General features: G+C 40.7%; 4 protein-coding genes across 12 annotated transcripts in view; 2 read left to right on the forward strand and 2 right to left on the reverse strand.

Moving 5' to 3' along the window:
- Positions 1-892: 892 nt before the first annotated feature.
- snrpd1 (small nuclear ribonucleoprotein D1 polypeptide) lies at positions 893-4,714 on the reverse strand. Its single transcript, XM_072674611.1, has 4 exons — positions 4,599-4,714; positions 3,886-3,962; positions 1,894-2,085; positions 893-1,077 (listed from the first exon to the last, which is right to left on the reverse strand). The coding sequence occupies exons 1-4, from the start codon at positions 4,610-4,612 to the stop codon at positions 1,001-1,003; spliced, it is 360 nt and encodes a 119-aa protein (XP_072530712.1). The 5' UTR covers positions 4,613-4,714; the 3' UTR covers positions 893-1,000.
- A 581-nt stretch (positions 4,715-5,295) lies between these two features.
- Positions 5,296-16,309, forward strand: clptm1l (CLPTM1 like). 2 transcript variants are annotated; one of them, XM_072675329.1, is made up of 17 exons: positions 5,296-5,890; positions 6,061-6,155; positions 7,074-7,263; positions 8,491-8,639; positions 9,638-9,716; positions 9,811-9,928; positions 10,919-11,013; positions 11,110-11,194; positions 11,305-11,408; positions 12,748-12,813; positions 12,909-12,959; positions 13,082-13,164; positions 13,250-13,284; positions 13,400-13,455; positions 13,903-13,947; positions 14,046-14,161; positions 15,074-16,309. In XM_072675329.1, exons 1-17 carry the CDS (start codon positions 5,726-5,728, stop codon positions 15,156-15,158), a joined length of 1,617 nt encoding a protein of 538 aa, XP_072531430.1. In that variant the 5' UTR covers positions 5,296-5,725; the 3' UTR covers positions 15,159-16,309. The 2 variants fall into 2 exon arrangements, with proteins under 2 accessions (XP_072531430.1, XP_072531432.1); XM_072675331.1 differs by having other exon boundaries at positions 8,494-8,639.
- Positions 16,310-18,668: 2,359 nt separating this feature from the next.
- rplp1 (ribosomal protein lateral stalk subunit P1) lies at positions 18,669-21,296 on the forward strand. Its single transcript, XM_072674612.1, has 4 exons — positions 18,669-18,896; positions 19,328-19,402; positions 20,777-20,888; positions 21,177-21,296. The coding sequence occupies exons 1-4, from the start codon at positions 18,825-18,827 to the stop codon at positions 21,257-21,259; spliced, it is 342 nt and encodes a 113-aa protein (XP_072530713.1). The 5' UTR covers positions 18,669-18,824; the 3' UTR covers positions 21,260-21,296.
- A 1,218-nt stretch (positions 21,297-22,514) lies between these two features.
- ptk2aa (protein tyrosine kinase 2aa) overlaps positions 22,515-26,652 on the reverse strand; it is a 147,104-nt gene continuing 142,966 nt past the window's right edge. For all 8 annotated transcript variants that reach the window (XM_072675340.1, XM_072675337.1, XM_072675338.1 and 5 more), the window contains 3 exons: positions 24,785-24,940; positions 24,607-24,687; positions 22,515-23,898 (listed from right to left, as the gene is read on the reverse strand). In XM_072675340.1, the coding sequence (XP_072531441.1) occupies positions 23,686-23,898; positions 24,607-24,687; positions 24,785-24,940 (450 nt within the window). In that variant the 3' untranslated portion in view covers positions 22,515-23,685. The remainder of the gene's footprint in view (positions 23,899-24,606; positions 24,688-24,784; positions 24,941-26,652) is intronic.

The raw sequence follows: 26,652 nt of genomic DNA on the forward strand, positions 1-26,652 counted from the left end.
TTTTTTTAACCTTTTAAAGCCAAGCGTATTATATTTGATATGTATTTATTTTGAGACTTCTAAAACAGGGTCAGGGTGATAATTAAATAATGATCTTAAATAAGATGTTAAATATATTTATAGTCAATAGATTATATTTATAACAGGAATAATTACATATCAAGGAATCAAGGAATAAGACATTTAAAATGTTTAAAATAACGAATAAAATTTAAAGGCAAGACATGAGGATAAGGGTTTTCCTACATTAAGTCCTTTTCTACATAGAGATTAACATCTGTGTATTGATGTCAATCTCTTTAACATCATTGTACTGTATCTCTGCTCCATTAAAGCCTCACTACATACAGTACAATTGCACAATCATTACAATCAAGTACAGCAAATGTAAAGAGAAACTGCTGTTTTCATCTATTCAGATGTAATCACAGTCAAACTGCTGTTAAAGTGTACACTATGGCCAGATGTTTCACATTAGAATTGAAACCAAACTCCACAGGACAGCAGATATCCAGGATTAGGGTCAAGCATTCCTGACCTTTTAATGAATTTCTTGTTTATCAACTGGAGCCCACAAATCTCATGAGCACATCCATGTTTATTGTTAATGTGCCAGCTGTGACTCTTGGGAAGGCTTTTTACTAGCTGTTGAAACATTCCTGAGAGATTTGATCACATTCAGATTTAGTGAAGCCAGGTACTTATTTTTTCTGGATTACTAACACCACTTCCACTCAGGCAAAAATCTTATGATAATGTTCATAACTAATGTTTCAGAACTACAGTTTAGGAGAAAATTCACTAATTAAAAGGAGGGAATTTATGCCATTTTTCACATTTAATAATCACAATTCTTAATTTAATAAATAAAAAAAAAGACAAGAGACAAATCTTCAAAAGAGCAGAGTTTAATGTACAAAAAGAGAAAAACAATGAATCATTATTTTCAAAACAAAAAAATACTGTACAAACAGCAACAAGCAGGAACGACTTAAGAGATTCATCTTCTCGGTCCACCCCTTCCACGTCCTCGTCCTCTGCCACGGCCTCGTCCTCTTCCCCGGCCACGGCCAGCCACTGCAATAAAGAAAGTGTTTTAATTCAAGACTCAAAAAACACAGTAAATGAATGACTAATTATAAATAGTAAATCTTATATTATGGAAATGAATTAGTCAAATGTGTAAAAAAAAACAAACAAAAAGACGCCACTAATTTACATGTGATGGGCAGCACAAATACTGTAATTTAATAAGCTGACATACTGCACATAATGCCCACCTGTTCAAAGATCAAACACTCTGCACTATAATTATGGATTCAGGGCAGAATATTTCAGTAATAGTCACTGTACAGTCTTCCATGCCTTTTTGAACTGTGTATTGTGGCCACTCCATCTGATCATTGCATTCTCCACCTCCCAATTCAACTAACGGTTGCACATATATTCCTAGTTAAAATCTAGATTTTATTTATTAGACTGGCTCAGCGAGTGCAGAGCATTTCTACTCTGCATCATTTCAGCACTGCCCAACACCACAACCGATTTTTCAGTAACCTTTCTACCTTTACGAAGGTGTCGTAGGTTTGAACAAAAACTCTTTGGCCTTCATCTGAATTGGATTTATCTGAACACCGACAGTACCAGAAGACACCAAGGCTACTCCAGCACTATGGGCAGCTACATAATCAGAACTGCAAATAGTTCCACTACAACAAAAACGTCCCTTATTGCGGTTACACTTTGAAACGTTACTAGGATGTCTGATGTCCAAGTTACTCAGGTTCACTGTGGTAACCACATTAAAAGTGCTGAATGCTTTGTGGAGATGCTTCAGCTAGAGAGTAATGTTCTACTGACTACTGAGCTCCACACCCACAAGCCCACACTTACCAGCCTCTCTCTTCTTTGACTTGACTTTGGGCTCTATGTCCACCAGCAGCGTATCAAGAGGAAGACTATCAGGAAGGATGAAGTAGCGGATGTTGTTGCCGCGGATACTCAGTGACTCAAGCTGGGTGGGCTCTCTGTTTTTCAGGGTCATCTTCACAGCTTTAAGGTGGGTGTTCATACTGACATCCACACCTGGTTTAGGAATGAAACAGAAATAAAAATGTCAGTTTGTTTTCCAGTGCACAACGAGACCTACAGACTACAATGAAGGAAAGTACACTTTGTTTCGGTTCGGTCTGAAGCCTAAAGCCAGTGAGGAGTGGAACCATTTCAATTTAATAAAATGCAAAGCTTAGACCAATAAGCTTATACACTGATGTTGTGGAAACACCCATGAATAGGCATTTATCTGTGCTGTGTATAAAGTTAGACCTGTGTAGAAATCATTTCAGTTTGGCTGTTTGTTCTAGAACTTGCATGCAATGGTTGAGGATTACAATTTTATTAAAAGTAAACTAGTTACTCAAAGTTGAAAAAAAATGACGGCTGATTAAGCCAACGCTTACTCGCAGCTTCTTAAAGTTTTCAGGCCCGCCTTAAACACTGCTGCAGAAACCACATTTAACCTGTAGATGGCACTAATGAGGGTTTATCATCAATCTGTTTAATCTCAGAACAGAACTGGGTTGACTTCTCAGCACCATTTGCATAAATACAAGCTGGACCATTTTGAGTTTATACACAAATAAAAGGAAGCACATGGGCCCAGAGCGGTGGGCAGCTTTTGCTGCAGCACCCAAGAAGCAAAGAGGCTTAGGGACCCTACACAAAGGATCAACAGAAGCAGCTTGTGCCAACCCAGGTATCGAAACCACCACACCTCTGATCAATAACCCAGTGCTCCAATCACTGAGGCCAATCATTATAATTCAGCAAGACACAGTAAACAGTACCTCAGGGCACTGGTCTCAGGCTAAGCGAAGTACAGTGATGTGTAAAGCCACTAAAAGCTTGCCTACTTGAAAAAGTGGATTTCCTGCTTTAGTTGAAGGCTTCCTACTAGATTCTGGAACACTGCTGTGAGGATTTGATTGCTTTCAGGGTGTTGGGATGGTCACCAACTCTCCTCATTCCCAATTAAGATGCCACAAGAAATTCCCCTTACCATTAACCGAACAGAACTTAGTATAATAACCGAACTGAGCTTTACTTGGCTCAGACTGACCTTTACCTTTAATACAAATACCACAGTCATTTTAAAAGGTGAAGATCACTCCGGGCCAGTCTGAAGCAAAGTTGGATTATTTTGGGCAGACTATTCCTTTCATGCTTGGTTTAGATTCGCACATTTCCTGGAACACTACCACTAAAACATAACGAGCAGTCTGAAACCAAGTCTTTGAGGTGCCGTGTGTAACACCAGTGATCATAAGAGCTAGTTCATGCTGATGCTCAGTAGATCAACTACCACAAAACTATCATCTCTGCTGTGGCTTATAAGGTTTACTCAAATAACACCAAAGACAAAAAACAATAGATCCAACGCTCATATACACATATACTTAATTCAAAAAGCTTGGAAATAATGCTCTGGTCTTGTGTAACGTTGCAGGTTTCAATTAAACAAATAATCTACGGGTAGCTGTGCATAATTAGTTTGAGATGTGTCCATGCCTTCGTTGATAACTGGATCAATAGAAATGCTCTGAAATTACAAAACTTTTGTTGTTAGTACTGTTTTTTTTTTTTTTTTTAGCAGGGAATAAAGCCAGAAAAAAGCCTTTATAGCATAGTTTTATACAGTTTATAGCATTTATGGCACTGATAAACATTAATAAACACTAAATAAGTGCAAGAAGAAGTGCAAGAGGCCAGCTTCATCCTCACATGCCCAGCTTCATCCTCACATGCCCAGCTTCATCCTCACATGCCCAGCTTCATCCTCATGCCCTGCTATGTTCAAGTTAACGTGCTGAGGAAACACAAGCTCACCTGTGATGGTGCCATGGACCTGGGTGCCATTCTTCAACTCAATGGTAACCGTTTCATGGCTCAGTTTCATCAAAAACCTGGATGAGAGAACACAGCGACAACAGACACGGGTCAGTCCAGCCTGGATAAGGCAGCCAGGGCCCTGAGACACAGACAGACACACCGCAGAGTTAGCTAAGCTAAGCTAAGCTAGCGTATTGTTGGACTCCACGGTCCCGCCTCCTGCACCACCCAACTAGAAGCTACAGCTTCACCACAAGAGAAACGTGCATGTAGCTAATAAAGACCCAAATGACTCCAGAGTTTAATGACTGACTCTGATGAACAGCAGCCCGGACTGCCTGAGCTCCTGTAGCTAGGACAGACCGCTAGCACCAGCAGCTCGGGCCACCATGTAGACGGAGCAGGTCGGTTCGTCTCCCCCCGTTTCCACAAACTACCTCCCAGTTCAGCCCAAACTCAAAACTCTAAAGATTAGTTTCAGAGTGTGTGTAGAAATCCTCCACGCGCTCTTTATTCATTTATTCATCCCTCCATTCATCCATTCATTCATTCTCCTCTTCCCGCCTCCAGCCCGAGTCAGCTAGCTAGCTGCTAGCCCAGTTAGCCTCTTAGCCGCTACTTAAAATCTAACCCCATCCGTCAAACACAGGCTCATTTTCTTACATTTAATAACTGTACAGCATTCATTTAATCGTCGACAACCAGCTCACCTGACGAGTTTCATTGTGGCGGTGGATTTCGAAAGAAAATCCTCCACCGAAGTGAGAAAAAATTGTAGCGCAAAAAACGAACGTTATTGAAACGCTACTGAAACACAGATGACCGCTTCCGGTGGAACGAGGAAGAACTACACTCACGGCTGCGTCACAGGCGGTGGTTGCCAGGTCTCGAAATAAGACACCTTTATTACTAAATCGTAATTTCCTCAAATGTGTTGTCACGGTGTTCTCTCATCCAGGTTTTTAATGGAAAATAGTAATTAATAAAATAGATTTAGTAATGTTATACACTTTATTATTATTGTTATTATTATTATTATTATTATTATTATTATTATATTTATTATTATTATTGCCATCAGCACAACAACTAATAACAATCGAAATTTTATTAATACTATTACTACTACTTTTACACAGGATTGATCATTAAATCTTATAAAGTTCCTCAAAATCTTGAAGTTACCCCATTAGTCTCAAATTTGACAGGTTTCAATTAAACAACTTAGAAACCAAATATCTGTAACACGTTAAAAAACGTAATTATATTGATATATGTATGTAATGTATAATATAACATAAAGTATATAAAAATAGCATATATTAATATGACAGACAGTGTGTAGTAGTGGTGTTACGGCGAATGAAGAGTCTCTGATTCTGAAAGCGACCAATCTGGCAACCCACCCTCAGGAACTCATTCACGGAAGGGAGACTCACGGCTCGGTTATGGTGAAATCCTACAATCTGCTCTTAGGCTGAGTCTGAATTCAGGAGATCTGGTCAATTCGGGGACCTCCAGGCTTACCTGCGTTATCTGGAGGAGCTTACCTGAGATATGACTGCGGATGGTGGTGAAAGCAGGTTAGCATGCTAGCGGTGTGTGGGTGAAGTGTGGTTTGGGGGGGGACTGAGACTGAGACTGAGACTGAGACTGAGACTGTGTCCATCTGACAGTCCAGCAGCGATGTCCTTTAACACAGACCCTGCTCCTTCACTCTGTCTGTAACCTACATCGAGAGACCACCGATGACCAGTACTGACACAGGTCGACCTTCTGCAGCTTCGCTAAAATAGTCAGAGAACGGCAGGAGCTGAAGCTAGCTCGCTGAACCAGCATGTTTCAGAAGACCTCCTTCACCACCCTCATAGTGGGGGTGTTCATCGTCTACGTCCTTCACACCTGCTGGGTAATGTATGGCATAGTTTACACCAAACCCTGCGACAACCCCAAAAGTGACAAGTGCATCAGTCCCTACCTGGCTGGAAATCCTCGCCTGCAGGTGAGCAGTGCTCAGTTTTTTTTTTCAGTGCTATTTTTCTTGTATTTTTTTTATATTTTTATATTTTTCTTGTGGTTTCTGGACAGTTTAGAAGTTTATCTTGTCATTAAAAAAAAAAAAAAATCTCTTTTTATTTAATTAATTAATTTATTTTTTTGTCTGCACCATAGCTGAGCATCTACACCGCACTACGACCCAACACTGAAGGTGGCCACAGTCTCATTCACAGAGAGGAGGATTTTGATGTGAACACCAGATTTGAGAGGTAAAGCTCAGTGGTCCTTTAGTAAAAAAAAAAGGTGCACCGCATTTAACCCATCTGTGGTAGTGAACACACACTCACACACACACACACACATACACTAGTGAACTAGGGGCAGTGAGTACACACACACCCAGAGCAGTGGGCAGCCAACTCCAGCGCCCAGGGAGCAGAGAGGGTAAAGGCCTTGCTCAAGGGCCCAACAGTGGCAGCTTGCCAAGCCTGGGAATCGAACCCACAACCCTGTTATCGATAGCCCGGCGCTCTAACCGCTGAGCCAGTCATTCAGTGACAGTGAACACACATGCCCGGAGCGGTGGGCAGCCCTTGCTGCGGTGCCCAGAGAAAAGAGAGAGCGAAGGGCCTTGCCCAAGGGCCCACAACAGGTGCAGCTTGCCGAGCCTGGGTATCAAACCCATAGCACCCGGAGCTCTAACCGCTGAGCCACTACTGCCCCCCAACCGTCACACTGTTTATATGGTTATTAAAGGGCTACTCCAGCCTGCTTGAATCCTACAGTGGTGCCACGGTCTCTCTAGAATGAGATTTTCCAGTTTAAAGACTTGGAAAACTCTCTTCTGATGATGCAACTTAAAGGTGGGAGCTTTTGAGCTCTTTAGATGCTTTAGGGATGGATACTTGAGGGTTGGCTAATTCAGAAAGCCTGTATCTATTACTCTCCACATACTTCTTTTTTTGACATTTGAGATTTCCAATGGTTGCTTGATGTATTTGCAAAATGTATGCTGGAAAAAAAGGGTATAAAATAATGACCTCCATCAATAAGTATCAGTTAGGCAATAAGGCAGTAAGGGATGTGATACTGCATTACAGCATAGCTGGAGGACCCCCATAATGTTAAGGCTATAGGGCTCTGGAGTCATTGAGGCACCTTTGTCTATTTCTCTTCTCTTCCTGCAGGTTAGTAAATGTGTCTTTGCCCAAGAAGACACGGAAAAATGGAACTCTGTATGCCATGGTGTTTTTGCACCAGGCCGGAATGTCGCCGTGGCAGGATCCCCGCCAAGTGCACATGGTGACGCAGCTCACCACCTATATGCTGCCCAAACCCCCAGAGGTCAGCCTGATCACAGGCGAGGATGAGTCTCAGGTGACACTGTCATTTCTTTATAACTTCATCCATGTGGTACGATACAGTTAAACAGTGTACTCAGTGTTTCCCACAGGTCAGAAACCATGAGGTTGGGCACGGTTATTTGAATATATACAAATCTCATAGTAGAGTTCAATTCCTCATGGTCCGTGACTGCACCTGCCATCTGTACAATCTGTCCTACTGAAAATTTGTAGCTGGTTTCAGAGAGTCCCACTGGCGTTCCCGTCTGACACTGAACATTGAGGCTGAGAACTTCCTGTTTGGCGGAGCGGCCCTGCCCTGTGATTAATCTTTAATGGTCAAGGTGGTCATCCAAGCCAAAAATATACCAAACTGGTAAACTAGCTGGTTAAGCAGTGTAGTTATTGAACAGCTTAGCATATGCTTTCATTTCAGTGTGACGAATTAGCTGGTTGACCAGCATGACCGAACATTGTTTTAGCTGGTAACTGGTTTCAGGTGGTCCAGGATTTATGATGGCTAAGGTGGATGAAAAGGAGAAGATGGTCATCCAGGAGAAAACATGCCCTACATCGGTAAATCAGCTAGTTAAGCTGGTTGAGCACCTTACATCTTGACCAGCATAGCATATGCTTTCATTTGAGGACTTTCATCTGATGGACTAGCTTGTTGACCAGCAGGACCCAGCTGGTACACAAGAATGACCAGCATGTTTAAGCTGGTTGACCAGCATGGCCAGCCTGACCACAGTGGTTCACAGTGGTCGAGTTAGCCATGCTGATAGACCAGCTAGTCCATCAAAAGCAAAGAAAGCATATGCCATGCTGGTCAAGAACTGCTAGAAGCGGCTCAGCCATCTTAACAAGCTGATTTACCAGCATGTGCTGTGTTTTCTCCTGGATGACCAGCTTTTCAACCACCTTTTCAACCACCTTAACCATCATAAAAGCTTGGACCATCTGAGAAACAGCTACAAGCTCAAGCCATGCTTGGTCATGATGCTCACTGAGATAATACTAACGTGGTCCTGCCAGCAGCTTCAGTTTTGCACTGGTGCCTCAAAGGCAAATGTAGCTAACAAGCAATGGGACCTTACAGTCTACCAGTTAGCTACATTAGCCTCGTATCTCCAGCGCAACCATTAAACTCCAAGAAAAACAAATCCTCTGCTGGGCAAGAGCCTAGCTGGTTAGACTGTTTGGTTCAGCAGGGTTTTGAAACCAGCAAATTGTGACTGGTTGTTTGAATTTTGTCATTTAGCAGCAGGAGCAGCAGAGCATGCCTGGTGACGACAAGCTGGACCGTCCCGTCTCCCACTGGCGCTCCCGTCTGACTCTGAACATCGTGGCTGAGAACTTCCTGTTCGACCGAGAGGCCCTGCCTAGTGACGTGCATCGCTACATGAAAGTGTGAGCTTTCCATAATCACCAGTTCGTTTTTCAGTTCATCTCTCCCTCAGATGTAGTCAGTAACGAAGTAATGACGTGCTAATCAGCACTAATACAGGGGTTTATACATCGTGTCCCTAGCAATGCAGCTAATGTGGCCTTTTCTGTCATTTTGATTGGTTGGCAGCCAAACAGAGCGCTTGAGCAAGGACAGAAAAATAGTGTTAAATAATAAATAAAAAATATATTTGATGTGTGAAGCTACCTTAGTTTTAAAGCTATGAGGCTAACATAGTAATTAGAGCTTATAACAAATATGTTATTAATGAGGAGACCGGCCACTGTTTAAAAATGAGTTCTCGTAAGGCTCAACATGGGATTTTTCATCAAAATGCAACAGATGGAGAACCCCCCCCCTCCCACACACACACAATGTGGAGATCTGTGCAAGTGAAAGGCAGAGAAAGCCTAAAAATGAGGGTTTTTGTCAGGTTGTATCAGTGATTTATATTTTGACCTACAGTTTTGAGTATTTTGGTCTCTCCCCATTCACAGAGATAGAAGCCTGATCTCCTATAACTGGGAATAAATGCCTGGTGGCGTTGCAAAGATGGCTGCAGAGTGAACAGACCTGCCTCAGAGGATTTATACTCTACCAGTTAGCTCATACTCTATGTTAGCCTTGGAGCTCCAGTGCAACACTAAAGTGGTTTTAAATAAAAGGCAAACAGACGACAAACAAGTCTACCTGAGATTACTTACCAAATCTACCTAGTACACTTCCCATAAGCAGTTTCCATTGCGCATTATCTGCATTATCTTGTAGCTCCAGTGCAAGCCTAAGGTAGCAAACGTCCTGGTGCAAGCATGTGACCGATTAACTACATTTGGGCTATGGAAGGAAAACCTTACATGTAATTTAGATATTTAGCCAAAGTGTCTTTTTTTCAGATGCCACTGTACTTGTGTGCTGTAAGTCCTGCATTGCACTCATGAGTAATATTTGGTTTGTGTTGTAGGTACCAGAGTGGTAGGAAAATGGTGTACCTGCCACTGCTGTTCATCGATCAGCTGAGTAACCGAGTGAAAGATTTAATGGTGTGGTAGATCACCCACTACGTTATTAAACACATAGTTTTGTGGTTTTAGACGTGGCACACGTTAAGCCTCTAAAATGATATATCTGTTGCAGGAGATCAACAGCAGCACGACCGAACTGCCCCTTACTATTTCCTATGATACCATCGCTCTGGGCAAGCTGCGCTTCTGGATCCACATGCAGGACGCAGTCTATTCTCTACAGCAGTTCGGTAAGCTGAAGGTTGTTTTTTCAGCCAGGAAATTAAAATTATTATAATTAATTATTATTAAATTGAGAACTTAATCTTTTAGAATGATTTTTTTGGTGGGTGACTGTGCTGTTTTCATTAAGGGAATGAAATCCACAGGCAGAATATTACACATCAAATCAATACGGATTATTACAGATAATGAGAGAATAATTGTTAAATTAATGTAAAAGATTAGTTTTTGGTTGAACATATTCAACATATATATATATATATATTATTATTTTTTTAAATATATTTGGCTTGTGGAATTCATTCGCTCGTAACTGCCGCTAGTACTTGCAATGTTTCCAGCACTAAGAGGTTAAGGACTTCTCCAGCGATACATGTAAAGCCAGCCACTGTGTCTTGTCGTACTATTGCTGATTCGCCATTGCCAAGGAAAGCGACAGGTCCCCAGCGCCGCCATATTAGCTAACATATGCCTGTGCCGACCACCATCACTTAAGAAAGATTGGTTAAGAGGGGAGAGAGAGCTCGGACTATTGTGCTCTCTTGGGTTCTGGCCGCTGATGGCAAAGCGACATGGCTCGGGATTTGAACTTGCGTAGTGGCAGAGCATTAGACTGCTGAGGCTTGTGGATTTTATTGTTTTATTTAACATGTTTGGCATGAAATGAGCTCTGTATATTCTGAGCTGATACCAAAATCTGATATTTCCCATCTGCCAATTACAAAAAAAAAAAAAGGAAACACGCACATTGTGTAACGTACAAATGAGGACTCGAATTTCGTAGACTAGCATTACAGATAAATCTAACCTTCATTTGTAGAGTGTTAATAGAGTAAAATAATAAATGGCGGATATTTAAGTCCAGTAGCCCAGCTTCTGTGAAGTGCAAGAAATTCGGCCAATCCTGAAAATGAGAACGGCATAAGGTCATTGTTGTTTGCAATTTCTAGAATTGATGTAAACTGTATGTTAATATTAAGATATTATTGCCATTATAGGCTTTACTGAAAAAGATGCAGATGAAATCAAGGGCATATTTGTGGACACCAATCTGTACTTTCTAGCCCTGACCTTCTTTGTTGCTGCTTTTCATGTAAGTGATTTTATAAGATGTATAAAGCCTCACACATATTTCATACCATATTTTTAGTTATTGTGGACAGTAGTACAACTTCTCTTTTCTTTTCAGCTCTTGTTTGACTTCTTAGCATTTAAAAATGACATCAGCTTTTGGAAGCAGAAGAAGAGCATGGTGGGGATGTCCAGCAAAGCAGGTATATATATATATATATCTCACTCCTCTGCAGCAGTTATTATTGTGTGCAGTGCATGTGTGCAGAACAGCTTGGCTTGATGTATTCTGATGCTGATCCGACTTCTCTAGTGCTGTGGAGGTGTTTCAGCACCATAGTGATTTTCCTCTACCTGCTGGATGAACAGACAAGCATGTTGGTGCTCTTCCCTGCTGGAATAGGATCTCTGATCGAGGTATGACTGAATTCCCCAGTACTCCACTCTCGTCCCAATACCTCTGAAGTCAGAGTTTGAATACAATGAGATTGCAAACGTAAAATCCTAAAAATGTGACCACAAACAATGTAGGTGTAGTGGAAAATAACATTTATAATCATTGAGATTATTTTGATGGTTACATTGGTCATTTTATAACACCACAAAATCTGTGGCTCTGTATTTGGGCACACTTCAAATTCCTACTCTCTAATAACTACATTTATAAAAAGCATATTAATTATTATTAATAATTCATAGTATTATTAATTCATTTCATAGTATTGACTGAATAATAAATTTTTAAATATGTGACTTATTACAGCCTAATGCTTAATGTTAACCACATGGAACACAGAACAAACTGTCTGGGCTGTTCTTAAGTCATAGCAGAACAGAATTGAAGCTCGGCCTTGCCCAGCCTAACTGCCTAACTGAATACTAAACATAGAGTACACACTTTAGATTAAACGGCTCATATCGTGGAACATTTCCTTCATATTATTGAAATAAAAGTGTTTGGAATCAGGTGTACAAGTTTACAGTACAAATACAGTTCTTAACCACAGGTCATGCAGTCAGCATATGCAACTAAGCACTAAAGAGCCCATTTTAAATTGCCACGTTCATTTATTTTGCAGTTCTCAGGAGTGTTCTCAGCTTGGACTATGTTTTTTAATCAGTCACAGTACACAGCAGCCAATCAAAATTTGAATGTTGAATTGAACCTTTAGATTATGGAGAAATTTGTAAAAAAAACAAACAAACAAACAAAATAGTGTATTTTGTTTTGTCTGTTTTTTAAAACGATAATAGTAGTGACATCAATAGTGCAATAATGTGTATACATGGTGTGTATAGTTTGTATACATAGTGTATGTTTTATGTTTAATGTGTGTATAGTGTGTATATATAGTGTATGTTTTATGTTTAGTGTGTGTTGAGTGTATATATAGTGTATGTATTATATATAGTGTGTGTATGGTATATGTATGGTGTGTGTGTGTGTATAGTTTGTATACATAGTGTATGTTTTATGTTTAGTGTGTGTTGAGTGTATATATCGTGTGTGTATAAGAATGTGTGGTGTGTGTGTATGGTGTATGTGGTGTGTGTATAGTGTAGGTTAATGTGTTCATATTCTGTGTTTCTTATTTTGTGTATATTTTTGTGTTTTTACTACAGGGAGGGAATGTAGCTTTTCTTTCACATTTACACCCTGTGTTTATGTGATGTGACAATAAACGTGATTTGATTTGATTTAAAATCAGTACTCTCAGTTTAGTGTATTAAAGGCTTCATCCTTGGTGACTTGCAGGTGTGGAAAGTGAAGAAAGCCTTCAAGATCTACATTATATGGAAGGGCATCAAGCCAGCATTCATGGTGAGTGCTTTAAACATCCCCAAAAAGGTGAAAATGTATTTCGTCCACATTGCTTCTATGCTAAACTGAAGCGTCCTGTTGTTGTCCTGTTTCAGTTTGGCAAATCTGATGAATCCGAGAGAAGGACAGAGGAATACGATAGCTTGGTGAGATCCCAATCTAATATGTTTCTATTGACTGCATTCTGCTCTGTCCTGGTGTGAGAGATTGATTACACTGAATTATTCTGAATGATAAAGCTCATAGCTTCCCTGCTCGTCCTCTGCAGGCAATGAAGTATCTGTCATATCTGCTGTATCCACTGTGTGTGGGTGGTGCAATTTATGCACTTGTGTTTGTGAAGTACAAAAGGTACAGTGCTTTCTTTACTGTTATTATGATAAACATGTTATATGCGTTTACGTGTGTTTTAACTCTGATTCCTCATTGTTTACAGTTGGTACTCCTGGCTAATCAACAGTTTAGTCAATGGTATGTTGTCTATGTTGACATTCTACTGCACCTGCATGTTGACATGCAACTACATCCTTATTGGAGTATTCTTTATTATCATACAACCTCATTGTATGCCTCTTTTCTCTAACAGGGGTTTATGCTTTTGGATTCCTCTTCATGCTACCTCAGCTCTTCGTGAACTACAAGGTTAGTCCTTAATGAAACAGGACAGCAGCTTATTGGGTATTTAATGTGTTAAAAAAAAGAACATTTGAAAATAACTAAGTCACTAACTAACTACTGCAATTTTTTGGGATCAATAAAGTGCTATCAATCTTACTAAATAAATAAAGCTCTCCTTAAGGAGTCTAGTACTATTTAGCGTTCTCATCCAACACCTGCTTTGATAAAGCAGTGCTTAATGATAGTAAATCAGGTGAGCTTCTGCTGATGGAATTGAACACATCTATGCTGTGCTGGCTGGACTGGGGGCTTCCAGGAGAAACCTGGAACCTAGCTTTGTACTTTAGATGAGCTCACAAGATCTCACCTACTTTCTTCAAAATGAGACATTCATGTTTCTATTTATTATAAATAGTAGCATAGGGCTTTTCAATGCCTAATTTCTAATGTGGTATATTTTTCTCCCAACAGTTAAAATCTGTGGCTCATTTACCCTGGAAGGCCTTTATGTATAAGGTAACAGTAATGGAGATTTAAATAAGTAAAGTGATTATGGGAATTTATTTATTTATTTATTTATTTGATTTATTTATACCTGCCTTTTTTGTCTTCAGGCATTCAACACATTCATCGATGACGTCTTTGCCTTCATCATCACTATGCCAACCTCCCATAGGCTCGCCTGCTTCAGGGATGATGCTGTGTTCCTCATTTACCTGTATCAGAGATGGTGAGAAATGTGTGCTATTTCAGTATAGTGAGTCAACATAGGAAGAGTGGGGTCTGAGAGGTTTACATTAGAGTTATAGCACACAAAGGGGGTTATAGTTGTAATACTAACTGAAGATTTGTCTGATAAATGGATGCAAAATTCATTTAATTCAGTTCTAGGTTGTTTGAAACAGACAAGCTTCTCCAATCTGAATGCGTAAGCATCTATGCCGAACACAAAACATGACGTTTCTACATATTCATCCAAACATTACATTTACATTTACGGCATTTGGCTGACGCTCTTATCCAGAGCGACTTACAAGGTTACTCGTATTACAGAGGCGGGCCAGTGTAGTGTTAGGAGTCTTGCCCAAGGACTAATTGGTGTAGACCCATTGGTGTAGCGCAGCACAGTCACCCAGACTGGGAATCGAACCCCTGTCTCCCACGTAGTGAGGTAGCTCACTGGCAGGTAACAAACATACTATAGATGTCTCATTTTCTAATCATATAAGGAAATTTTTAAAAGGAGGATATTGATTTGTCTCATTGTTTACTTTGGGTGGCTTAGTTAAACCTAACCCTGTTGTGTGGAGGCTGTGGAACCTGGCCTTAATTTGTGCTGCATTACATAATATTTAATAATATAGATGTGAATTATGCAATTTTTACCCCTAATTTAATCATCAAAAAACACCTATGATGACAAAAGATACTTTTATGGTACAGAATCAGTCTGCAGGGTGAATCTTGAAGACTGGATCCTGAATAGGGTCCAGATTTATGGATGAGGTTGTTACAGGAACACAAGCTTGTGACCAAAAGCATGGTGTAATTGAACCTGTTTGGCTCCAAAAAAATCATGTCATTTTGGAGATGTTTGGTTCTTGAAGTTTGCTTCTTTATGTTTGTGCTGGATCTCTTGCAGGCTCTATCCTGTTGACAAGACCAGGGTGAACGAGTACGGCGTGTCATACGATGAAGAACCGAAAGGAAAGGCCCACAAAGATTAAGCTTCTGACAGCTCAGAGTTTTCAAAGTCAGCCTGCTAGAGACGTACACACAAACACCAGAAAGGACGGACAGCACAGGACAGCACAGTGTGTGCACAGAGGCCTGGGCATACTGGGTGATCAGACTGGACTGGGGTTTTCTTCATCTGTTGTCCGTCTGTGGAATGTGACCAACTTCTGTCTTTTCCATCTCCCTTATGTTCCATGTCCTGACCAATCCATTTCCTTGGCTTTGCTTGGAGATGACACATTTTCGGTACTGTATGAGCTGGGCTGACAGGTTGCTAACATAATTTGGTTCATTTTAAGGTAGTTTGGAATTTCGTTGCTTGTTCGTGCCTGCGCGCTTGTGGCACGGGTGCATTATCGCTGATTTGTTGAACTGTTCTTCAGTTTCTCATTAGGAAATTCTGAGAAAAATAAGCTCAGCTGAAGACAGAAGTATTTTTGCCAGGTACTCTCTGATTATATCTTTCTTAAAATAGTGTTTTTGGAAATAAGACTCTTATCACATTGGTGCCAAATGAACTGACGTTGGAATTTCTGACAGTTGGTCATATTAAAGAGAGGGAAAGGACAGAGAAATGATTAAACTGTTGACGAAAAGAGCACAGAGCTGAGTAACGTTGATGTGTATTGGGTGAGAATGGCTTGTATGTGAGTTTGTTGTACCATATTCCACTGAAGTGTTTAACGGGACTCAAATGGTGATTTGTTTGTGAAGTCCAAGCCTTGATTCACACCATGGATCTTTTTAATTATCTGCTTAAACTGCAACTTTTAGCTTTTTGAGAGTTTTCTTGAAATTCCAAGCCACTAATTGGGTCATCAGTACAGAAGTCAAATGGTGGTAACCAAATGGGACGTGCGTTGGTGCATCCTTATGGTCCTATGAGTACCATTTTAGCGTAAGCCTGTAATTACCACTAATTCTGGTACTTAGATTCCTGATGTCATGGGTATCAGTGATCATTCCTGGACCAGAGGGGAAAATATTATAATATTACGCTACGTTTGTGATTTCTTTATTAATGTGGCCTATTGGGACCATCTGCTGAATGCCTAATGCTGTGTGGCTTGTGTTTGGAGCCATGCTTTCTTTCAGCTATGTGAAAAAAATCAAATAAATAAAAACCTCCTGAACTCCTGAACAGTGTTTCTGTTTTTAAATGTTATTATTTTGTGCATTACATCAGTCATAGCTTTAATATATCAATCATTTCAAGTTTAAAATAAGTATTTTAAATTGTAGTTATTTCATATTTTCATGTAGCTTTTATTGGTACCCAATTCTGTACTAATTACTAATACTAAGTAGTTTCTGAGGATGAACTATCCCACTTTACCACAGCAATTATTAGGAAAATCAGTGGATAACGATGCACCTTGCAGTGATGTATGTTGGCATAGCAACTATTCATCACTTCCTGTTCGTACAACACGGGTTAGTCTGTTACTCTTTGTGTGCTTTGTGTAATAGTACGGCTCTAACCTCCTAAAGCTGCACTATTCTACAGTCTACAGTATACACCTTTATATACTCCACTCTATTTGCGCCTGTAGTTCTGACTACTAAGACAGTGATAGTTCTAGATATATTTATATACATATAGTTATATACATAATATTATTCTTACTAGTTAACTGAACTGCAGAGATCTGAAACTCTTATTTTAGAGATCTGAAACTGCACATATCCTGAGTGCATATTACAGCTAGTCAGAACTAAATTAGGGACACACTATAAAGGCAAACGTATTGGGACACCTGCTCATTACTCACATCTTTCAATATCAAGGGCATTTAAAAAAGAGTTTATCCTGCCTTTGTTGGAGTAACTGTCTCTACTGTCCAGGGAAGAAGGCTTTCTACTAGATGCTGTTGTTGTGAGGATTTGATTGCATTGCCGGGTCTGAGCCTCTTTTGAGCAAGCCAGTGGCAACAGTGGCAAGAAAAAACTCCCTCTGGTCGAGAGGAAGAAACCTTGAGAGGAACCGAGACTCAATAGGGGAACCCGTCCTCCTCTGGTCACACCAGATCACAACAATACACAAGTTAAACAGGAATAAAAACAACAATTAGTGAAAGTAAGGTAAACAGTCACAAATGAGGCCTCGGAGCAGGAAAGCAGGCAGCAGGGTAGTGGAGAGCCAGGTCTAGCGACACCGGGAAGTGACAGTTGGAACTGGGCAAAGAGGGAAAAACACAGAGGTTAAGAGGAGCGAGGCAAAATAGGGGGTTACTGTGTGTTTCACTGGTGTGTGTCTGTGGGTTAAAGCTGGAAGCCAAATTTCATCTGCGTCCATCACAAACAGTGAATATGCATGTCTTGTCTATCTATCTATCTATCTATCTATCTATCTATCTATTTGTCTATCTATATTTCTATTTGTCTGTCTGTCTGTCTGTCTATCTATCTATCTATCTATCTATCTATCTCTTTCTCTCTCTCTCTCTCTCTCTCTCTCTCTCTCTCTCTTATATATATATATATTGATCGATCTCTCTCTCTCTCATAAATATATCTATCAATATATATCAATCCATCCGTCTATCTGTCTAAATGGTCTTGCTATAACAGATGAACAGTCACAGTTAAACTGATTGCTGTACTGAGAACGTGCTCTACATCCCAGCAGTGTATGATCAGTGTATAATCAGTGTATGATCAGTCTATGATCAGAGTATGATCAGTGTATAATCAGTGTATAATCAGTCTATGATCAGAGTATGATCAGTGTATAATCAGTGTATAATCAGTCTATGATCAGAGTATGATCAGTGTATAATCAGTGTATAATCAGTGTATAATCAGTCTATGATCAGAGTATGATCAGTGTATAATCAGTGTATAATCAGTGTATAATCAGTCTATGATCAGAGTATGATCAGTGTATAATCAGTGTATAATCAGTCTATGATCAGAGTATGATCAGTGTATAATCAGTGTATAATCAGTCTATGATCAGAGTATGATCAGTGTATGATCAGTGTATGATCAGTGTACGATCAGAGTACGATCAGAGTACGATCAGTGTACGATCAGTGTACGATCAGTGTACGATCAGTGTACGATCAGAGTATAATCAGTGTATGATCAGAGTATGATCAGTGTATGATCAGTGTACGATCAGTGTACGATCAGTGTACGATCAGTGTATGATCAGTGTATGATCAGTGTATGATCAGTGTACGATCAGTGTATGATCAGAGTATAATCAGTGTATGATCAGAGTATAATCAGTGTATGATCAGAGTATAATCAGTGTACGATCAGTGTATGATCAGTGTATGTTCAGTGTATGATCAGTGTATGATCAGTGTATAACCTGAGCTGTTACAGGTAGACAGTGCTTTACTGTAGTGTCTACAGCTGTGTGGCTCTACACTGACTCGGCTGAGAGGAGGCCTGGAGCTCTGCCTCCTTCATCAAACGACAAAAGCGGTGACGAATAGGGCGTCGCCCCGCCCACTGAAGTGACGCACGCGGGTATATAAGCCGATGTCCCGCCCCTGCGCGCTCCCTTTCCGCTCCGTGTGTGAGGAAGACTCGTACGTGCCTGAGGTGCTCGGTCCTTCTAAACGAAGCTAAGGCCTCTCAATCCGGCGACTAGCACCATTAAAATTAGGCATCCAAGTCTAAAACTGTAACATACTGAAAGAAAAATGGCCTCTGTCTCCGAGCTCGCCTGTATTTACTCCGCACTCATCCTCCACGATGACGAAGTCACTGTCACAGTACGTACCTCGGCGCGCCGGCCTCGGAAGGCGCCATTTCTACAGCACACGTTAGCCTAGCTGTCACACGGTGGAGCCGGATAGTGTAGTTTCACCCTGTCTTTTTTAACACTACCTTCTAGTTCAGTGCTGTTAGCTAACACATCCAGCAGGGCAGCTCCACATGAAGGGTACAGGGGTGGAGAGGGTGGAGAGACTGCGCCCACAGTCATGGCTAAAGGCTAAGTGCTAGCTAACAGGCTAACAAGCTGCATCTGACCGCTAACTCTGATGTTCCACCTTAAAACAGCGCAGCTCTCACCTGCCTCCTGCCATTAGTCTCAGAAGGGACCCCTGTCTATGTGCAGTTTGATTGTATATGTGCCTGAACAGGCCAGGTGGTCTCACGTGGAGAGGAGCTGACCCACTGACTGTTGATGGTTTTTTTGTAGGAGGACAAGCTGAACGCCCTGATCAAGGCTGCTGGAGTGACCATTGAGCCTTTCTGGCCTGGTCTGTTCGCCAAGGTAAGCAGACTTTCAGGATCTCCCACTCTGCATCTCCAGAATACGTCCAGCTACGAGCTGGCACTTGTAGATCTGCTGTTCGCAGTACAGAGAGCCGTTATTTCATATGTATTTGGTCAACCAGGACCTGTCTGGTCTCTGAAGTTGATGTAGCCAACCAGCGGTGGATGCCCGGAGAGGACGGGATGCAGAAGGATGCCGGCTGTTGAGAAAAGCAGCTGCAAGCAGTTAATACAGAACTGATCACAGTACTTATTGTCCTTGGGCTAAAGCTGGACCTTAGTTTGGACTAAACTGTGGTCGTTTTTGCTGTTTGCATTTACAGCATTTAGCAGAGCGACTTACAAAAGTGCTTCACTATTTACCCAAGAAAAACCTCAGCTAGCTTGAATAGAGTAATAATTTAAAGATCCTCTAAGTTTAGACTCTACTAAACACAAGTCAGGAAGGAGGCCACTCTGCTATTCGCCCAAGTGCTCTCAGAAGAGGAGGGTCTTCAGTCTGCGTTTGAAGACAGCGAGCGACTCCCAGGAGGAAGCTCGTTCCTCCTGAACACCAGCGTTTTCCAACACCAGAAAGGTGGTGTCTGGTCACCTTCTACCCCCAGAAGCTCTCCTAAGCTATTAGAGATGCTTGGGTAGATGTTTGTTGTAGCGTCACCTGTTAAGAGTTACATGCAGATATAAGACGAAACGCCGTAGATCTGCTGTTACTAGTGAGACAGTCAATTTCTGCCACAAACTCAAGCGTAATCTGAGTTTTGTCTGAATCAAAATTTGAAGAACTTGCTGCTTGTATCGCTGCTGGCATTTTAAGCTAAACGTATTTTCATAATAAATATGCAAATGATTTTAGCCAATTTTATAGTTAATACCTGAAATTTGAACGGTCACGAATACAGTTGCGTTACGGCTCACATCATTGGGTGGCATTTTGGGCTAAAACATCTTACCACAATGTGAGTAATCATGATTACACCGAATACTGAAATTGGACCAATACGGGGCTTGTGATTTTATGTTGACCTTTTATTTAAATGGTTTATTAAACTGCACTAACTGTGGTCCACTAATTGAAATGGTCAAGTTGGGGCATACATAAGTCAAAAAGCTGTTATTTTATTAATACCAATGTATTATGTAGAGAAATGCTGGTGTTTAGAGCATGGCTTTGGAGTGGTTTGAGGATCTTTATGGTGAGACGGGTCTGTAAACAGTGGTCAGTCAAGTTCATACTAGACCTGATGGGGTTAAAAGTCTGGTCACTGCTGAATTGGATCACAGATGGATTCAGAACATAGCCTCGAGTCAGTGTGTAGAGTTTCTACGGATGCTCAGGTCTGTGTCCTGACGTGAGGTGTGTTTGTATGTACAGGCTCTGGCCAGTGTGGACATCGGCAGCCTGATCTGCAGCGTGGGTGCTGGTGGCGCTGCCCCTGCTCCCGCTGGTGCTGGTGGAGCTGCTCCTGCTGCTGGTGACGCACCAGGTAACACTTGCATTTAAGAAATTTTAATAAATAAATTCTACTTATTAAAAGAAATACTAGAAATGGTGAAGCACATTCATCCACTCATGTCTGTTCAGCCACACAGTGAGTTCACTAATCTGAATGAGGTTTGGATAAAATACTAATTAAAATCATCTGAATAAAGTGAAAGTTGGTTACTGATCATTTTGAGCTTGGTTCTTCCATTTTCATACAATAACCAGGCTTTACATCTGTGGATTGCTTGAACTTGATCATGAATATTAACAATTCCTTGTTGTATTACAGCCAAGGAAGAGGAGAAGAAAGAGGAGAAGAAGGAGGAGTCTGAGGAGTCTGATGACGACATGGGCTTCGGTCTCTTCGACTAAAGCAATTTTTCTAATAAAAAGAAAAGATGACACTGAACTGTTTGATGTTTCTTTTAGACGTTATCTAATCCTCCAGAGTAGAATTCACTAACTGGATTTAAGGCATCAGTGAGTGAGTATCAATGATACAATTTTGTGTGAATCTGATTCTGATTCCAAATCTGTACCTAAAAACAGATGACAGCTTTAAGTTCAGTACATGATGACATGGAGTAATAGTTGTGGACAAGTACAGTGATTTGAGCAAAACTAATCAAATTTTAACCAGGTTGAAGTTACAGGAGAACTGCGGTAGTGCTGCAGAGGCTCAACGTTTGACTAGATGGTGTATTTACTCGTCTTGCATCTACTAAATACTTCCTAACAGCTGAAGACCCAGAGAAGAACTCTGTTCCAGTTATGCAGGTTTTATTAGAAATGTGGGCAAAAATGAGATGCTAAGTGGACAGAAGTGCCAAATTGAGTAAGAATCTCAGATCTTTGAAAAATTAAGACCATTTCTATTACTTTAACATATTTAAATTGAAGTGGAAGCCGTTTCTAACACCTATTTATAAAAAATGTGTGAAAGCATGTTCTTGGGCCTATATGGGTGTCACAAGATCTATTTTGACTGAAATCAATTGAGCTCATATATAAAGTCATTTTAAAACCATTTAATGGTGCTGATATAATGTAACCACAATAATAAAACCAGTTACACTCTTTAAAGAGCAAAGAACTTTAAATAATAGTTTAAATAAAAGGTGTTTGGTTTTCTGGCTATACTGACCATATTGCTGGTCAACATTTTTGTAAAAAAACACCTCCTAGTCTCACCTACTAGTAATGTGTCTTTGCCTGTCTGCTCTGTGGATAGAGGTGCCATTATTGATGCCCTACAGGACTGGCTAAAATATTGATGATAATCCTTACATAAACAAACATGCAAGGAAACAATGGACAGGATTAAGGCCAGCAAGACATTTTAAGGCATAGCTATCTATTGTATAAGTTGATAATTGTTGTTGATAAATAATGTCTCAAAAGTGGAGAATCTAAAATGTTATTGATGCAAAAACATGCAACAATACAGAGTTAATAAACGGATATATTCAGAATTGCATAAATTAGAATGGATAATTAAAATGTCTAACATGAAATCTATAGTAGCTGTAGTATATAGGGCAGGAGGGATGGGGAGGTATAAGGAAACTCACTCCAGGAATCTTCTGATGCTGAAACGGGTCATAATGAAAAACAGGAGAGCATCAAATACAAGAGTAACACGTTTTATTAGTTAAAGGTTCTGTACAGTCAGTTCTTCCTGAGAATAATTTATCAGAGTGACAACTGGGATTTATTTATAGATTGTACTGTACACACAGGGGTGAGCATGAGCAAACGCAAAATGACATCAGTATATCAGCGCTGAGGAAACGAAGGAAACCGGTTTGTGGTCAATGGGGACCGAGGTCCACATCCACCAACATACTTCTCTTGGAGAAAAAAAGCAATGGGTATGAAGGCCTTGAGCTACTAGAACTGTGCTTTTTAATCGACTGATATGAGTAGCTTTAGGAGACACTTACTGGATTTGTTTCTCTAACATTCCCTGATGACCCATTTCTACCCACTGACTGCCCGTTAATCATATGGATACCCTTCTTAGCCTAATCATTTCATAGTAGCTGTGATTCTTTAAAAAATATATGCCTTTGTATGTGGAGTATTATACTTAAAACAGCATGGTGTGTACTGCTCAGGAGAAATGCGCTGTGTCTTGAGGTGCCCCCTGAGTGTATGCCAGAGGATGACTGAGAAAAAACAACAGTGTGAGCCCTCAATATGTATATAATAATCCAGGCTATTGGTAGGAGCATATCTGCTATAGTACAGTTCATAAAAGGAAGTGTTTGTGTGTCTCTATAATAATAATAATAATAATAATAATAAACCTTTGGGTTAGTCCAGATGATTCCTGGCATTGACAGGGGGGAAAAAAGAAAAGAACAAAGCTCAGAGTTTGGGTTCCAGTTGCAGGATTTTCCAGCTTAAAGTGGAGCCGCAGGCCTGGAGCTGGACTTCATGTCTGGATTAAAAAAATAAACAGTAACCAAAAACAGGACAACCAGCACAAACAAGACCATAAAACAAACGTGTTCATCTCCAAAAGTCCATCGAATGGAGGATGTAATAAGTCTGTATAAAAAAAGGGCTTCTTTCATATTCTTGTAGTGAGGAGTCAGGCTTTAGAGGTGTGTTTCTTCATAGTACTGAGAGTTCTAAGTGACGGGGCTGGGGGGAGGACACTGTTGCTTCTGCGTGATCCAGTACACCTAAACAGGACAGCCTATAGTCCTAGCAGTGGGATATCCCCTCCTCTCCTCTCCTGTCCTGTCCTGTCCTGTGGCGTCCCTCTCTCTCTCTCTCTCCGTCTGGAGGAACTAGTGTGGCCTGGACGGCACGTTCATCTTCAGTCGTGCCTGGTCGATGACGTCCAGCAGGTTCTTGGCGTCCACGGCGAGCGCGTGAGCGGCTGTCAGCATCTGCTTCTTGTAGTCCTGCTGCAGGCTGGTCAGCACGTATTGCTGTGCCAGCTTCATCTTGTTGATGAGCTCGGCCAGGTCAGAGTTTAACAGCTTCTGGGCCATCTCAATCTGGCGGGACAGATGTCAGCAGTTAGATTTGAAGCAAAACTTTAGTTCAAAACAGTTCTTTAGGTTTAGGGCTCCTACATATGTACAATACCATCACTTACAGAGTACTATGGCAGCTCTAGCAGGGCAGAAATCATTTTTTGCCTATTTCTTTTCTTATGGAAAATCAGACATAGCTGTGAAAGATGCTCTGAGAGAAAAGAGCCTTTGTAAATTTAAGTGGACAAAATGAACACCATGTTTTTTTGGGGTAAAAATACTCAGAACTTTATTAACATATAGTGATATAGTGCAAAATATAGTCAACGGGTTGGGTTTTTTTTTTACAGTAGGTTCAAAACCCAGGCCCACTAAGGGGCCCAGTTCTGGGCCCTTGAGAGCAAGGCCCTTAACCCTCTATGCTCCAGGGGTGCTTTAGCATGGTTGACCCTGTGCTTTGACTGTCTTTATAAGCTAGGATATGAAGAGAGATACTTCTATGAAAAGTATAAAGGTACTTAACAGTACTTTAAGCAGCTGTAGCAGCCAACAGCAGTAACCACCTATATTGTGTAAGGGTGTGATAATTTAGGCATGTAGTTTGTACGATGATAAAAGGTGGCCATAACCCTCCATTATTTGTTGCTACATTATCCTTGTAACTCCAGTGCTTTTAAGCTGGGAATGCTATATATTTTATCTCTACAATATAAGACTATAGAGACTTACCTCTCGGTGTGTGCTAGCTGGTAAGATGGGTATGGTCTCATCCACTGTGGCTAGCAGGGTCCTCAAAGCCAGTCCTACCTCCTACAACCACAGACAACAGTCATTAATCCTAAATTTGCACTTACTGTCAGTAGACATTATTGAGAACTCATTTACACACGTGTGTGAGACCCCTTACCTTCACCATGGGCACGTACTCCTCTGGAGGGGCAGGCTGTATTTTACTGGACATCTCAATGACTGCCTTCACCAGTCCGGTCACATTCTCATACACTTTATCATTGGAGCGGTCGAGGTTGGCTGTGGGTGGCGGACTGATCTCTTGAGGCTGGATCTGGAGAGTGAAGAGTGGAATACTCATAATGAGAAAAAGACTTTCTGTTGCCCTATGTTACCCCACTAGTGGGCAGCATTTTCTTAAGCAGCCAGAGACCACGATGGCGTGTTCAAGGGGTGAGGTACTTGGATCACAACACCAGATGGCAATACTGTGCAACCTTTTGTGTGTTATGAAACACTGAAGAATTCATCACCTCATCTTCAGACCACAGTTCATGAGTTATAGCAGGAAATGAAACACAGTTAAGAAGAGCTGGCAAGTAAAACATCTACATATTATGGGTTAAATATAATTTACTGGGTGTTTCAGTAAATCTATCTGGAACACAACACACAAAAAAAAAAACACCCACAGGACCGTGAACAACTCAGAGATATACAGACAAACATTTAAGTTAAAGGTACAATTAGTAACATTTGGTCTTGCTCGTAATAAAAGTGCAGTAAAAGTTTTGTAGGTAAGGTCTGGAAGCTCAGAGGCCGCTGTATGCTTTCAGTTAGCAGCACCTGCTAACATTTAAGATATTTCAGTCTTTAACCAATCAGGTTTTAGCAAAACGGTTTTACATATTGTACCTTTAATTTCCTTCTAAGCTCTAGGCTAAACTCTAATGATTAAACTATCTATGATAACTGCAGTCTCACACTCATTTCTTCAAGGCAAATAGAGTAACAATTAGGGATGCACAATGATTGGAATCATATCGAAGTTAGTAGATAATGGATTAAACACATTGAGAAGAGAAGAATGTTTAGGTGACACTGGGATACAGCTTTTTTTTTTACTACTGTAAGTAATGTCATCCCAATTTTCACACCAATTACTCATTTCCAATTGCCACCCAAGAGTTAGGACTCCCATCACATCACACTACCAGTTCTGTGAAGGAGGGTGAAAGCTAGAAGTCAGCCAACTGCAGCGTATAGAACTGCCACTAACACAAAATAATTGTACAGCTAAACACGGATGGAGGTGTTTCCCACTTTTAAACTGCATGCAAACAGCCAATGATTTGATATTTACAAGTGGGGCATGTCACGGTTTGTTATTACACTCCGATGCTCAGCAGACTAACATTAATTCATTTTGTTTAAGATTTCGCAGTGTTTGTGGATAGTCTCGATGATGTCATGTTGGGATATCCTACAGATCTCCATGTTTGGAGGGTGAATCTTCCAACAAGGACCCGAATGTTAAGTTATTACTTAACCATCTGGTATATGCAACCTGTCTGGTGAGCACTTGAACGCAGCATAGCTGCCAATTTTGTAACCTCATACGTACCTCTGTTAAAAACAAGTGTTTAGAACTTACGGGCGCAGCATGTTCACTAAGTGACAGCCTTTAGGCAGATAAGTATATGGAAAATCTTGGATTAAATATCAGATTAGTGCATCCCCAATTACAATGAGCGTGACAAGTGACATCGTGGCTGATTCAGTGTATTTCAAGGCATTAGGATGATGCATTGGCTCTTCTAGATTAGATAAAGCACCTGTGCAGGAAACAAACGCCCTGCCAGGTGGAGAAAGTTTAAACTATTTCCTTCACCAGATTCTGACACCGTGATAAGGTACTGTGCAAAAATAACAGACCACCTTTGATTTATTTCAATTCTTGTCAGAACTGCCGTTTACGTACAAGTCAAGCATTTCTCAGCTTCTCACCATTCAAATCAACCCAAACACCTTCAGTGATGCAGAGAT

The sequence above is a fragment of the Salminus brasiliensis genome, chromosome 3, assembly GCF_030463535.1.
Source record: "Salminus brasiliensis chromosome 3, fSalBra1.hap2, whole genome shotgun sequence".
NCBI lineage: Eukaryota > Metazoa > Chordata > Actinopteri > Characiformes > Bryconidae > Salminus > Salminus brasiliensis.